At 42.4% G+C, this 12,500-nt stretch overlaps 2 protein-coding genes and 3 non-coding genes across 5 annotated transcripts; all 5 read right to left on the bottom strand.

Annotated features, from left to right (window-relative positions):
- Positions 1-6,759: 6,759 nt before the first annotated feature.
- LOC138977787 (uncharacterized) lies at positions 6,760-7,293 on the bottom strand. Its single transcript, XM_070350392.1, has one exon. It carries the CDS (start codon positions 7,291-7,293, stop codon positions 6,760-6,762), a length of 534 nt encoding a protein of 177 aa, XP_070206493.1.
- A 328-nt stretch (positions 7,294-7,621) lies between these two features.
- Positions 7,622-10,806, bottom strand: LOC138978278 (uncharacterized). Its single transcript, XM_070350949.1, has 2 exons — positions 10,570-10,806; positions 7,622-8,885 (listed from the first exon to the last, which is right to left on the bottom strand). The coding sequence occupies exon 2, from the start codon at positions 8,882-8,884 to the stop codon at positions 7,901-7,903; it is 984 nt and encodes a 327-aa protein (XP_070207050.1). The 5' UTR covers position 8,885; positions 10,570-10,806; the 3' UTR covers positions 7,622-7,900.
- Positions 10,807-11,275: 469 nt separating this feature from the next.
- Trnac-gca (transfer RNA cysteine (anticodon GCA)) lies at positions 11,276-11,347 on the bottom strand. The gene has a single exon. It is a non-coding gene; the product is annotated as a tRNA-Cys (tRNA).
- Positions 11,348-11,646: 299 nt separating this feature from the next.
- Positions 11,647-11,718, bottom strand: Trnac-gca (transfer RNA cysteine (anticodon GCA)). Its single transcript has one exon. It is a non-coding gene; the product is annotated as a tRNA-Cys (tRNA).
- A 352-nt stretch (positions 11,719-12,070) lies between these two features.
- Positions 12,071-12,142, bottom strand: Trnac-gca (transfer RNA cysteine (anticodon GCA)). Its single transcript has one exon. It is a non-coding gene; the product is annotated as a tRNA-Cys (tRNA).
- Positions 12,143-12,500: the final 358 nt, after the last annotated feature.

The raw sequence follows: 12,500 nt of genomic DNA, 5'->3' as shown, positions 1-12,500 counted from the left end.
AATTTCAAGATCTTTGCCTACATTCAGAACAGTCATAGAGCAACATAGATCAACATACCTTGATATTTCGTCTTCGGAAAGACCGACCCGTAGCCTGACCTTTCCACCAAGGAAGGCATTCTCGCCGCCTGCTTTGGTCTGGCTTGAATCCACAAAATATAACAGAAGTTCGATGACAGTACCGCTGCACGCCATTTTTGATCTTCGAATTCGAATTTGACTGAATGCACTCAAAACTTTTGCACGAAGCCCTTCCATTGGATGAAGTTTGGCAGACTTTTGCAATTTGCCTTCTGATTGGATCTCTTTTTTTGTGTGATTGGTTCTCTTAAAGGGAAGCAATCGCTGTCAAAATCATATTTCTGAATGTGTTGTTGCTTCCCTTCAATCGGGATTGGCTCCTTGACGAATAGAGGATCATAGAGTGATACAGCTGTGAAAAATGTACGTTGAAAATAAAATGCTTTGCAATAATGCCCATCACAATCACGAAAACAAATGACGATCACGATCACGAGACTTGATTTTTTTGTCATCACGGATCACGGACAAAGTCCCATCACGATCACAGAAATGGAAATTTCGGCAATCACGGTCACAGAAAGGTAAAAAAATGCCAATCACGATCACGATTTTAAACCCTTTGGGGCCCTCTCTATTACAAGCTATTGCGAATCGCGAGTAGATTTACTTCAGAAGTAATCCTGAACATGGAGTTTATGTTGTCTAGATTTGTTTTATTCAGAGCCAGAGTCTTTTTACATTATAGTCAAGTTTTGACTAAATGTTTTAATATAAAGAGGGGAATCGAGACGAGGGTCGTGGTGTATGTGTGTCTGTGTATGTGCGTGTGTGTGTCTGTGCGTACGTGTGTGTAGAGCGATTCAGAGTAAACTACTGGACCGATCTTTATGAAATTTTACATTAGACTTCCTGGGTATGATATTCCCGGACGGTTTTTTTTCATTTTTTGGATAAACGTCTTTGATGACGTCATATCCGGCATTTTGTAAAAGTTGAGGCGGCACTGTCAAACCCTCATTTTTCAATAAAATTGATTGAAAATTTGGCCAAGCAATCTTCGACAAAGGCCGGACTTTGGTATTGCATTTCAGCTTGGAGGCTTAAAAATTAATTGATGACTTTGGTCATTAAAAATCTGAAAATTGTAATTAAAAAAAAAATTTATACAACGATCCAAAATTACATTTATCGTATTTTTCATCCTTTTCTGATTCCAAAAACATATAAGTATGTTATATTTGGATTAAAAACAAGCTCTAAAAATTAAAAATATAAAAATTGTGATTAAAATTTAATTTCCGAAATCCATTTAAAAACAATTTCATCTTAATCCTTGTCCGTTCCTGATTCCAAAAACATATAGATATGATATGTTTGGATTAAAAACACGTTCAGAAAGTTAAAAAGAATAGAGATATAGAAAAGCGTGCTATCCTCCTGAGCGCAACCGCTACCGCGCTTTTCTGGATTGTTAATGTCACTGCCTTTGCCACGAGCGGTGGACAGGTCTTGCGGAAAAAATGCAACGCGTTCAGTTTTATTCTGTGAGTTCGACTGAGCTTGACTAAATGTTGTATTTTCGCCTTGTTTTTTCTCCAATACTCTTGTGGTTTAATTTGGTCAACTAGCTCGGTCAAGGTCACAAGATCAAACGCAATCAATAAGACATCAGATGCTGCAGTCTTGCTTGGCAGATTCTAGTTATCTGTCTGCTTTCATACAGGACTATAGACAGTCAAATAAGTAACTGCGGTTGTTTTTGTTTTTTTGTTTTTACCTTTAGTCAAGTTTTGACTAAATAGTTTAACATAGAGGGTGAATCGAAACGAGGGTCGTGGTGTATGTGTGTGTGTGTGCGTGCGTGCGTGCGTGTGTGTAGAGCTATTCAGATCAAACTACTGGACCGATCTTTATGAAATTTGACATGAGAGTTCCTGGGTATGAAATCCCCAGACATGTTTTTCTTTTTTTTGATAAATGTCTTTGATGACGTCATATCCGGCTTTTCGTGAAAGTTGAGGCGGCACTGTCACGCCCTCATTTTTCAACCAAATTGGTTGAAATTTTGGTCAAGTAATTTTCGACAAAGCCCGGACTTCGGTATTGCATTTCAGCTTGGTGGCTTAAAAATTAATTAATGACTTTGGTCATTAAAAATCTGAAAATTGTAAAAAAAATATTTTTTTTATAAAACGATCCAAATTTACGTTCATCTTATTCTCCATCATTTGCTGATTCCAAAAACATATAAATATGTTATATTTGAATTAAAAACAAGCTCTGAAAATTAAATATATAAAAATTATTATCAAAATTAATTTGTCGAAATCAATTTAAAAACACTTTCACCTTATTCCTTGTCGGTTCCTGATTCCAAAAACATATAGATATGATATGTTTGGATTAAAAACACGCTCAGAAAGTTAAAACGAAGAGAGGTACAGAAAAGCGTGCTATCATTCTCAGCGCAACTACTACCCCGCTCTTCTTGTCAATTTCACTGCCTTTGCCATGAGCAGTGGACTGACGATGCTACGAGTATACGGTCTTGCTGCGTTCAGTTTCATTCTGTGAGTTCGACAGCTACTTGACTAAATGTTGTATTTTCGCCTTACGCGACTTGTTTTTACTCTGAAGGTTTTCCGGGCCATAAAGAGCGTTCATCTCGACCTTTTCTTGTTTTCATTTCGCCACCATTCCTTCTGTTTCAAGGTGTGTTATTTAAAAATTATACAATGTAGCTGAATAAATAAATATCTTACGGCTGGAGTCTTTTAACAGGTAACTGGTTTGTAAGTTCAAGGAGTGCTGAAGCTATTTAGTTACTTTGCTGGTAAATTGGAAAATTCAACAACTTTGTACCAACGTTTGAAACTAAATTCTAAACATGAAGTAAAAGCAAACGTGAACTTAAACGGGTAAAAGTGATAAGAAATTTCTAAAACTTTGTCACACCCACGGTTAGCTATCCTTTTAACCAGAGTAAAACTATGATTACCCTGTAACGTGCTACATTTTGAACGGTGGTGCTTCCACTCCTATCCGTTTTGACAGAAACCCTGACTCTATAGTCCATTTCTGAGGGAAAAAAAGGGATTAAGAGGGACTTGATTTTTTTCAAATATAGTTTTTATAGAAGTTCAATGATTAGTCAGGAGCGAAAAACAATAAAAGGTAGCGTATGTTAGACTGGGTCAGCTCCGGACTATCGAAGTTGAGGTCATGCAGCTAACACCTTGTAAGACTGCTCCAGAAAAGTACACACTATATCTTATACCATTTCAGATTTGTTATTTTTAGTGTATCACATACACACACACATTGACTAGCATTGTACTAGCATTGTGCACATTCTGAAGTATATATGTCTCTTCAGAAAGAAATATGCTCTGATCCGATGTTCTGCAGGGTCAAAGTAATAAACATTGCGTTTCAGATTTTACATCAGAGTTGCTTAAATCTTTAGCATGTGTAAATATACAAGTTGATTACTATACATCGCTTTTTGGGGGGAAATTGTGTACTTTTCGAATTGTTCAGTTCGTGGTGTAGAAGAAGCAACTCTTGTACATACTATTGTGTTGTTGGAATCTGTAGACAGGTCCGAGGGTTCTGGGTTAAATGTATGCATTGGCTGTAGACATTTTACAAACTGTGCTAAGGTAAACCTTTCAACAGATTGAATTCTATTCAGTGTTAGAAAATGGTCTAATGACAGATACAATTTTGATTTTGTTGTTGTTGTTCTTTTTGTGTGCTAAACAACACCTTTTTTTTAAAGTGAATCAACATAAGACCATTGTTTCACAATGCTGTTATGTCACATATTATTTACCTAAATAAGCTTTTACACATATACATATAAAAATCCAATTAAAATGGGGAATGAAATTATATTAATGGGCTTAAGTTAACTAAAGAGAACGAAATATCTGTTGTACATCTGAAGAAAAAGCACACGATTATTCCGTGTAGAGAATCTTATTTTTTTCAGCAATAGTGTTTCAAAATCACTTGTAGCATGATGTTATGAATCCATTGTGTTAACTAAGGTCTCTTCGCGATCTGTTCTCTTGAGACGTTGTGGTGGACACTTCTAAGCATACTATCTCTCTTCGAACGTCATCTTCTCTGTCTTAAAATAGGGTTAGGGTTAGGGTTATACCTTAAATAAGCACATAATTTCACTAATGTTTATTGATTGCAGAAAACTCTCTTATCTGTTTGCGGTTAACCATTTTTTACATTTAGTCAAGTTTTGACTAAATATTTTAACATCGAGGGGGAATCGAAACGAGGGTCGTGGTGTATGTGCGTGTGTGTGTGTGTGTGTGTGTGTGTGTGTGTGTGTGTGTGTGTGTGTGTGTGTCTGCGTGTGTGTAGAGCGATTCAGACTAAACTACTAGACCGATCTTTTTGAAATTTGATATGAGAGTTCCTGGGTATGAAATCCCCGAACGTTTTTTTCATTTTTTTGATAACTGTCTTTGATGACGTCATATCCGGCTTTTCGTGAAAGTTGAGGCGGCACTGTCACGCCCTCATTTTTCAACCAAATTGGTTGAAATTTTGGTCAAGTAATCTTCGACGAAGCCCGGACTTCGGTATTGCATTTCAGCTTGGTGGCCTAAAAATTAATTAATGACTTTGGTCATTAAAAATCTGAAAATTTAAAAAAAAAATAAAAATTTATAAAACGATCCAAATTTACGTTTATCTTATTCTCCATCATTTGCTGATTCCAAAAACATATAAATATGTTATATTCGGATTAAAAACAAACTCTGAAAATTAAATATATAAAAATTATTATCAAAATTAAATTTTCCAAATCAATTTAAAAACAGTTTCATCTTATTCCTTGTCGGTTCCTGATTCCAAAAACATATAGATATGATATGTTTGGATTAAAAACACGCTCAGAAAGTTAAAACGAAGAGAGGTACAGAAAAGCGTGCTATGCAGCATAGCGTAACCACTACCCCGCTCTTCTTGTCAATTTCACTGCCTATGCCGTGAGCGGTGGACCACGAGTATACGGTCTTGCTGCGTTGCATTGCGTTCAGTTTCATTCTGTGAGTTCGACAGCTACTTGACTAAATATTGTATTTATGCTGTGCATAAAATCATTTTTGCATGTTCAGATGTGCGAGGATAGACAAGAATTTAAGATAAAAAGTTTTCCGAAACCGGACAATCAGCCAGCGCCAGCCAGCGCCACAGTCACCACCACAACCACATGAAACGTTCATTGCCAGTTTACGCTGAAAATGTTTATTGGTCGACACCACAGGTCGTTCATTTTCAGCGCAGATAATGCATACAAAATCAGTGGAATATTTTCATAAATTCCACAAAAACTATGATTGACATAATCATATACATTGGGTTGTACATTTGCATAAATTCACCAAGAACAAAAATTGTCTTACACATCATAGATGGCATTGTCCACTATGTATTAGCTTACTGTTTTTTGTTCTTGTTTCCAGCTTCACCAACAAGCTGTCAAATTTTACTAGACTGGTCACCGGGTTACTTCCCTTTATCTACCGCTTTCTGCATCCGCTCATTAGACCATCATCAAAAAACTTATATTGGCAACTCTAAAAAACAATAAACATTGTGTTTTAGCCCAATTAAAGCACATCGATTAAATACATAATGTCTGTCATTCACCACCAATCCGGCGGTACGCGCCCACACAACTACGTTATGGTGGAGTAAGGGGATGGCGGTGGGGTTGAAAATTTTCGCACAGTTGTTTGGGACGTCTGGCACTGGCTACCGCAGATGCAGAAATGGCAGAGAGACTGATCTTGGGCCGGCTGGCCAATGGGAAGACGGCATTCCGCTCATTAGTTATGCATATGACCTGTGCTCTGGCACCGTCTATACACCACAATCTCGCTTCTCTTCACACCCAAAAATATTGTTTATGCTGTGCATAAAATCATTTTTGCATGTTCAGATGTGCGAGGATAGACAAGAATTTAAGATAAAAAGTTTTCCGAAACCGGACAATCAGCCAGCGCCAGCCAGCGCCACAGTCACCACCACAACCACATGAAACGTTCATTGCCAGTTTACGCTGAAAATGTTTATTGGTCGACACCACAGGTCGTTCATTTTCAGCGCAGATAATGCATACAAAATCAGTGGAATATTTTCATAAATTCCACAAAAACTATGATTGACATAATCATATACATTGGGTTGTACATTTGCATAAATTCACCAAGAACAAAAATTGTCTTACACATCATAGATGGCATTGTCCACTATGTATTAGCTTACTGTTTTTTGTTCTTGTTTCCAGCTTCACCAACAAGCTGTCAAATTTTACTAGACTGGTCACCGGGTTACTTCCCTTTATCTACCGCTTTCTGCATCCGCTCATTAGACCATCATCAAAAAACTTATATTGGCAACTCTAAAAAACAATAAACATTGTGTTTTAGCCCAATTAAAGCACATCGATTAAATACATAATGTCTGTCATTCACCACCAATCCGGCGGTACGCGCCACCACCTGATGACTCACATCAGGTACCGCCACCAAGCAAAATCGACCTTTCTCGGAAAGTTGCACTGCACACTTTCTTATAATCCCAGGCTGCACTGCACACCTGTGATCCCATGTTAATGTTCTGCTGCACTGCACGCAGACATGTGCCTGACCTCCCCCTTTCTGTTGCACTGCACACAGAGAGAAGCCCTACGTTTTACCTGATCTACCAGTTGTGCACCCTGATGTAAGACAAGAAAGCGTTAGAAGACCATCTGCCCGCCTGACGGATTTGAGCGTCCGATGCCCCGTTCCGAGCCATGTGGGAGGCACCCCCAATCCTAAAGCTATGCGATTTGAAGTTCTGTTTGGGCAGGCCACAAAATTGGAAAACCAACTGTAGTTGCTCGTTGAATTCCCTGGCCGTTATGGGTGCCCCCGACATAGCTCGGAACAACGGCCCCGTTGCGTTCCCACGAATGCTCATGTAGGCCCGCATGGCCTCTACCGCGCATGGGACGCCTGCCTTGGCTTTCTCTACGGTATGGGTAACTGGTTTTGCGCTAGATTTGAAATTGCGGAACGTTATGGTCAATGCCTGTCCGTCCAGTCGGACATCTCCCCTATGCAATACGTTTTCTGGTTCCCGTGATACCGCCATTTCCCCCACCCGCAATAATGAGTGAAAGGCCAAGGTGCACATAGCCCGGAAACGTATCTTCTCGTAGTTCTCCCCAATGGCCACCTCGCTCTTCTCCATAATTGAGTTAAGGATAGGGACAGTAATGGGCAACCTTGTATCCTTCCCTTTGTCACCCACCCTTTTGCACCCCTGCAGTAGTCTTTTGACAGTATAATCAATAGTGGGATCCCCTAACCCATTCAATTTATGGACGCAACTGATTGCTGAAACTGCGGACATCACCGTTGAAGCCGCCTTCCCTTCCTCATGCAACGAACCAATGTACAGACACACCGCTGCAGTGCTCATTGGCAAGGAAGTAGAAAACCCTCTCTGTTTCAAAAAACTAGTCACGCTCACCCAGGTCCTTCTATATGCTTGTTGTGTCCCTTTGGCGTACGAGCCGATTGGAGAACATTGGAACTGAGTAAAAGGAATATGCCTAAAGGGACCTACTAACCTCCCCTCTTCTATTTCCTTCTTTATGTGCGCTTCTACTACTTCTGGCATTTCTTCTGCTGACTTCAGGTTCTTCTGAACTACACTATTTGGGGCTCCTGTGAACCCTACCCGGAAACCCTCTCTGAATCCCTGTATTAAAGCCCGCTTCTTCTGTGGATCGTACCCTTCCAGCCACTTTTCCAGCTTGTCCGCCTTCACTGGCGTGGCCCCCGTGCCCCAGTCTTCATTTCTTTCCTTCTCCTGCTTCTTTTCCCCCCCGTCCCGCTCGAAAGGGGTGCCCTTTGGCGCTGCATTTTCGGATTGCGTGTTGCCCCCCACACTGCGAGCAAAAGTGCTTGAAGCCACAATTGGGGCGGCTGCAAGATCCCTGTTCATTGAACTGGAAGCAGAAGCCCCCCACTTTGGCTGGGTTTCCACTTCCAGTCTTCCCCCCTGCGCCACCCTGCGGCTTCTTCTTTCCCCCGTCATGGGTCTGGGTGGCAGGCTCTAAGCGGGTGGTGGCGAACAGGTCCGCGTCGCTGTCCCCCCATGCCCTTTCTCCTGCAGCAATTGCGAGCCGGTAGCGGTAGTCATAGTCCCGCCAATTGCCCTGCAGCTCATGCAGGGTACACACCCGAGCAAAGTGGGCACCCAGGCCCCTGTGTACCTCTTTCGCTCTGTCCTGTAGTATAGTGATATAAATGTTCCAGGCCTTCACCCACTCTGTGAAGGTTAACAGTTTCTTTTCTTTCTTCTTCTTCTTCTTCTTTTTGTCTTCATCGTCCTCATCCGAGTCCTCCTCCAGCATTTCCTTCGGGTCCGCGGGCAGGAGTATTGCGAACCTAACCGCCACACCGCTCCAGATCTTTTCCTTTATTGTCTTTGGCACGTGTAGGTCAATGGGCAACATTTTCTGGTTGCCGGTTGCCCACGCCTGTGTACCGCTAGTGTTAGATTGCTCACCGGAGTGTCCAGAGTGCCCAGCCATGCCTGAGTTGGATTTTCCACCCGTAGAGGTGGTCGATCCTGCGGGCGATGCCTCAGGCGCCGGCGTCTTGGCGGCCCGAATCTCCGCAATCTCCTTCCTCAGGGCCTTCTGCTCAGCAAGGAGCTGGGTTAGCGACTCCTTCACGCCCATTTCGTCCTCTCCTTCAGCCTCCTCGTCTCGAAACCTCTTCGGGGGCTGCTTTGAGGGACGCCCCGGTCGCTTGGTTGGACGCTTCGACATCCTGAAACATTTCAAAGGCCACTAAGCATCAGGGGCCTATTTTTTTTTTTTTTTTTTTTTTTTTTTTTTTTTTTTTTTTTTTTTTTTTTTTTTTTTTTTTTTTTTTTTTTTTATATATATGCAGCACGGGCTGTACCAATAAAACATTCCCCATGAAGTCACAACCGGTTCTACCAAACCAGAACCAACAATGACGTCACTCCAGAAGCTGGAAAGGATATTCCCTCCTATTCCACTCCCGGCATCAAAGCTCTGCGTCTGGCGTCTTCGGTAGAACCCAACCACTTCAGTCTGGGAATAAACCTTGGTACCCCGTTCGCGCTGCATCTACACTCCTATTGTGGTTCTGCCCTCAGTACGAGAGTACACCTAAGAAAACACTGTCAATCTGATCATGCAGCACGGGCTGTACCAATACACATTCCCCATGAAGTCACAACCGGTTCTACCAAACCAGAACCAACAATGACGTCACTCCAAAAGCTGGAAAGGATACCCCATCCTATTCCACTCCCGGCATCAAAGCTCTGCGTCTGGCGTCTTCGGTAGAACCCAACCACTTCAGTCTGGGAATAAACCTTGGTACCCCGTCCGTGCTGCATCTACCCCTATTGTGGTTCTGCCATCAGCACGAGAGGATACCGGCTATCACTATTAGCCCCCACTTCCCTCTCACCCGCTGAACAACCACAACACCTTCTTACCTCATTGGTCTATATGCCGACTGTCCAACAGAACTTTTCTCAGTGCTCTGTACAGTAGCATGTGCCCCGACCCTGACAGATGAATCCCATCTGCTAAAAAATGTTTCTGATACTGAGCAAACTTCTCTGCTGGAGGGAAAGCCACGTAGTGGGGGAACAAACCCACTATCCTGTGTGCCGTTTTCAGCTGTTGATGAAGAAGCCTATTCACCTCCCTGGCTATGTCATTGAAACCCCCCCAGCCACTGTATCTCTGTGTCATCCCTGACACCACCACTACTGAGTTTGCCAATGTTTGCACCCTCACACACAGATGCCACAGCTCACGAAACACTTTATTCGGTGTCGTTCCGGGAACAATATTATTGTCCCCCACCATTAGCACTATCACTCCCCATTTTTTCCGGGTGAAAATGGCCCTGTTCTGTTCTAGCATTGATTCAACGTCGCTTATTTTTCGGCCCCCTCTCCCATCGAATATCTGCTCAAAACCATCAAAACCTAAATCTGGCCGCACCCCCTCATCTGTGTTCACAAATCGCTGAAACCTCCACGTGAAAGAGTGCCCGACCACCGCACAACTTGTAAACATTTTCGCTCCCGCCGTCTTTCTTCACAAAGAAACTAGTCACGTGACCGAGCGATTCGCGTTGCCACTGCTCGGACCAATTTTAATGCCAGGAGAAGATGATACTGTCTTCTTTTCTCCCTGAACACTTTTACTGACGGCTGTCAGCTAATTGTACCATCACCGTCTACCTAGCTATCACCCTCGTTCCTTCGAGTGTCACTCCCGGCAAACGTGAAACCACATGTTTCTGCCTACGGTGCCACGCTGTCTCCCAGTTTCCCAAACTCCAAACTTTCCTTGCAGACAACTAATTGGCCCCACTCGAGCCTATTACCGCTGTTTCGATCTCAATCGCCCCTCTCGACAATCAAGCAACAAAACAAAACAAAAAAAGGTAAAAGTACGTGTACCTTCTCTTTCCAAAATCCTTGAAACGTTGAAAATTTTCGCACAGTTGTTTGGGACGTCTGGCACTGGCTACCGCAGATGCAGAAATGGCAGAGAGACTGATCTTGGGCCGGCTGGCCAATGGGAAGACGGCATTCCGCTCATTAGTTATGCATATGACCTGTGCTCTGGCACCGTCTATACACCACAATCTCGCTTCTCTTCACACCCAAAAATATCATTTTCGCCTTACGCGACTTGTTTAAGGTTGTATACATTTTGTTCCCTGACTCTGAAAGAAATGAAGTCGTTCATATACATGTGTGTTGACAATCTCTAAACCTGATGTAAATCATGAATAAAGAAAGAAGTTTTCTTTTGTTTACATGTTTGGTCTTTTTGAGCGGTTTTAAAGGCCCACGACCGTATGTGTGTGTGTATGTGTTGTGTGTATGTGTGTGTGTCTGAATGCTTGTGGTTTGCATTCCAGGTTGGTGGCTTAAAAACTAACTAATGAATGTGGTCATTAAAAATCGGAAACTTGTCATTAAAACGTTTGTTTTTTTAAACGATCCAAAAACAATTTTATCTTATTCTTCGTGCGTGTGTGTGTGTGTGTGTGTGTGTGTGTGTGTGTATGTGTGTGTGTGTGTGTGTGTATGTGCGTGCGTGCTTGCGTGTCGGTGTCTCTCTCCTTCAACAAAATAAAAATTAAATCACAACAAGATAAGGGGACACCCGGGTTCGAACCAGGGACCTCTCGATCTGCAGTCGAAGGCTCTACCACTGAGCTATATCCCCTGTCCGATAACCCTGTTTTAACTCTCAATTTTTATCAATCGTTTGCGTTCAAAGCCATTTGTTCTTTTTTCCTCTGTTCTTCTTATCATTGTTTGTTTGTTTGTGCAACTAGAGACGTCACAAGACAAACTTGCCACCAAAAGGCAGTTTTTGGGGGTGAAAGGTGTGTGTGTGTGTATCCGTCGATTTATACACAATGTTTTTACAATCACAAATGTGTGTGTGTGTATGTGCGTGCGTGCGTGCGTGTCGGTGTCTCTCTCCTTCAACAAAATAAAAGTTAAATTACAAAAAGATAAAGGGGACACCCGGGTTCGAACCAGGGACCTCTCGATCTGCAGTCGAATGCTCTACCACTGAGCTATATCCCCCGTCTGATATCCTTGTTTCAACTCTCAATTTTTATCTATCGTTTGCGTTCCAAGCCATTTGTTCTTTTTTCCTCTGTTCTTCTTATCATTGTTTGTTTGTGCAACTAGAGACGTCACAAGATAAACTTGCCACCAAAAGGCAGTCTTTAGGGCGGAAAGGTGTGTGTGTATCCGTCGATTTATACACAATGTTTTTACAATCACAAATGTGTGTGTGTGTGTGTGTGTGTGCTTGTGTGTGTGTGCTTGTGTGTGTGTGTGTATGTGCGCGCGTGCATGCGTGCATGCGTCCGTGCGTGCGTGTCGGTGTCTCTCTCCTTCAACAAAATAAAAAATAAATTACAAAAAGATGAGGGGACACCCGGGTTCGAACCAGGGACCTCTCGATCTGCAGTCGAATGCTCTACCACTGAGCTATATCCCCGTCTGATATCATTGTTTCAACTCTCCATTTTTATCTATCGTTTGCGTTCCAAGCAACTTGGGTTTTTTTTGTCTGTTATTCTTATGAGAGTCATTGTTTGTTTGTGCAACTAGAGACGTCACAAGATAAACTTGCCTACCAAAAGGCATTCTTTCTGGCAGAAGTGTTCGAGTGTATTCGTCCATTTATAATTATACACAATGTTTTCACAATCACAAATGTGTGTGTGTGTGTGTGTGTGTGTGTGTGTGTGTGTGTGTGTGTGTGTGTGTGTATGTGTGTGTGTGTGTGCGTGTATGTGTGTGTGTGTATGTGCGTGCGCGCTAGCGAGCGTGCGTGCGTGCATGCGTGTGTCTGT

This window comes from Littorina saxatilis, linkage group LG10, assembly GCF_037325665.1.
Source record: "Littorina saxatilis isolate snail1 linkage group LG10, US_GU_Lsax_2.0, whole genome shotgun sequence".
Classification (NCBI taxonomy): domain Eukaryota; kingdom Metazoa; phylum Mollusca; class Gastropoda; order Littorinimorpha; family Littorinidae; genus Littorina; species Littorina saxatilis.
The sequence above is the reverse complement of the archived record's forward strand: the minus strand, read 5'-3'. Positions and strand labels throughout refer to the sequence as shown.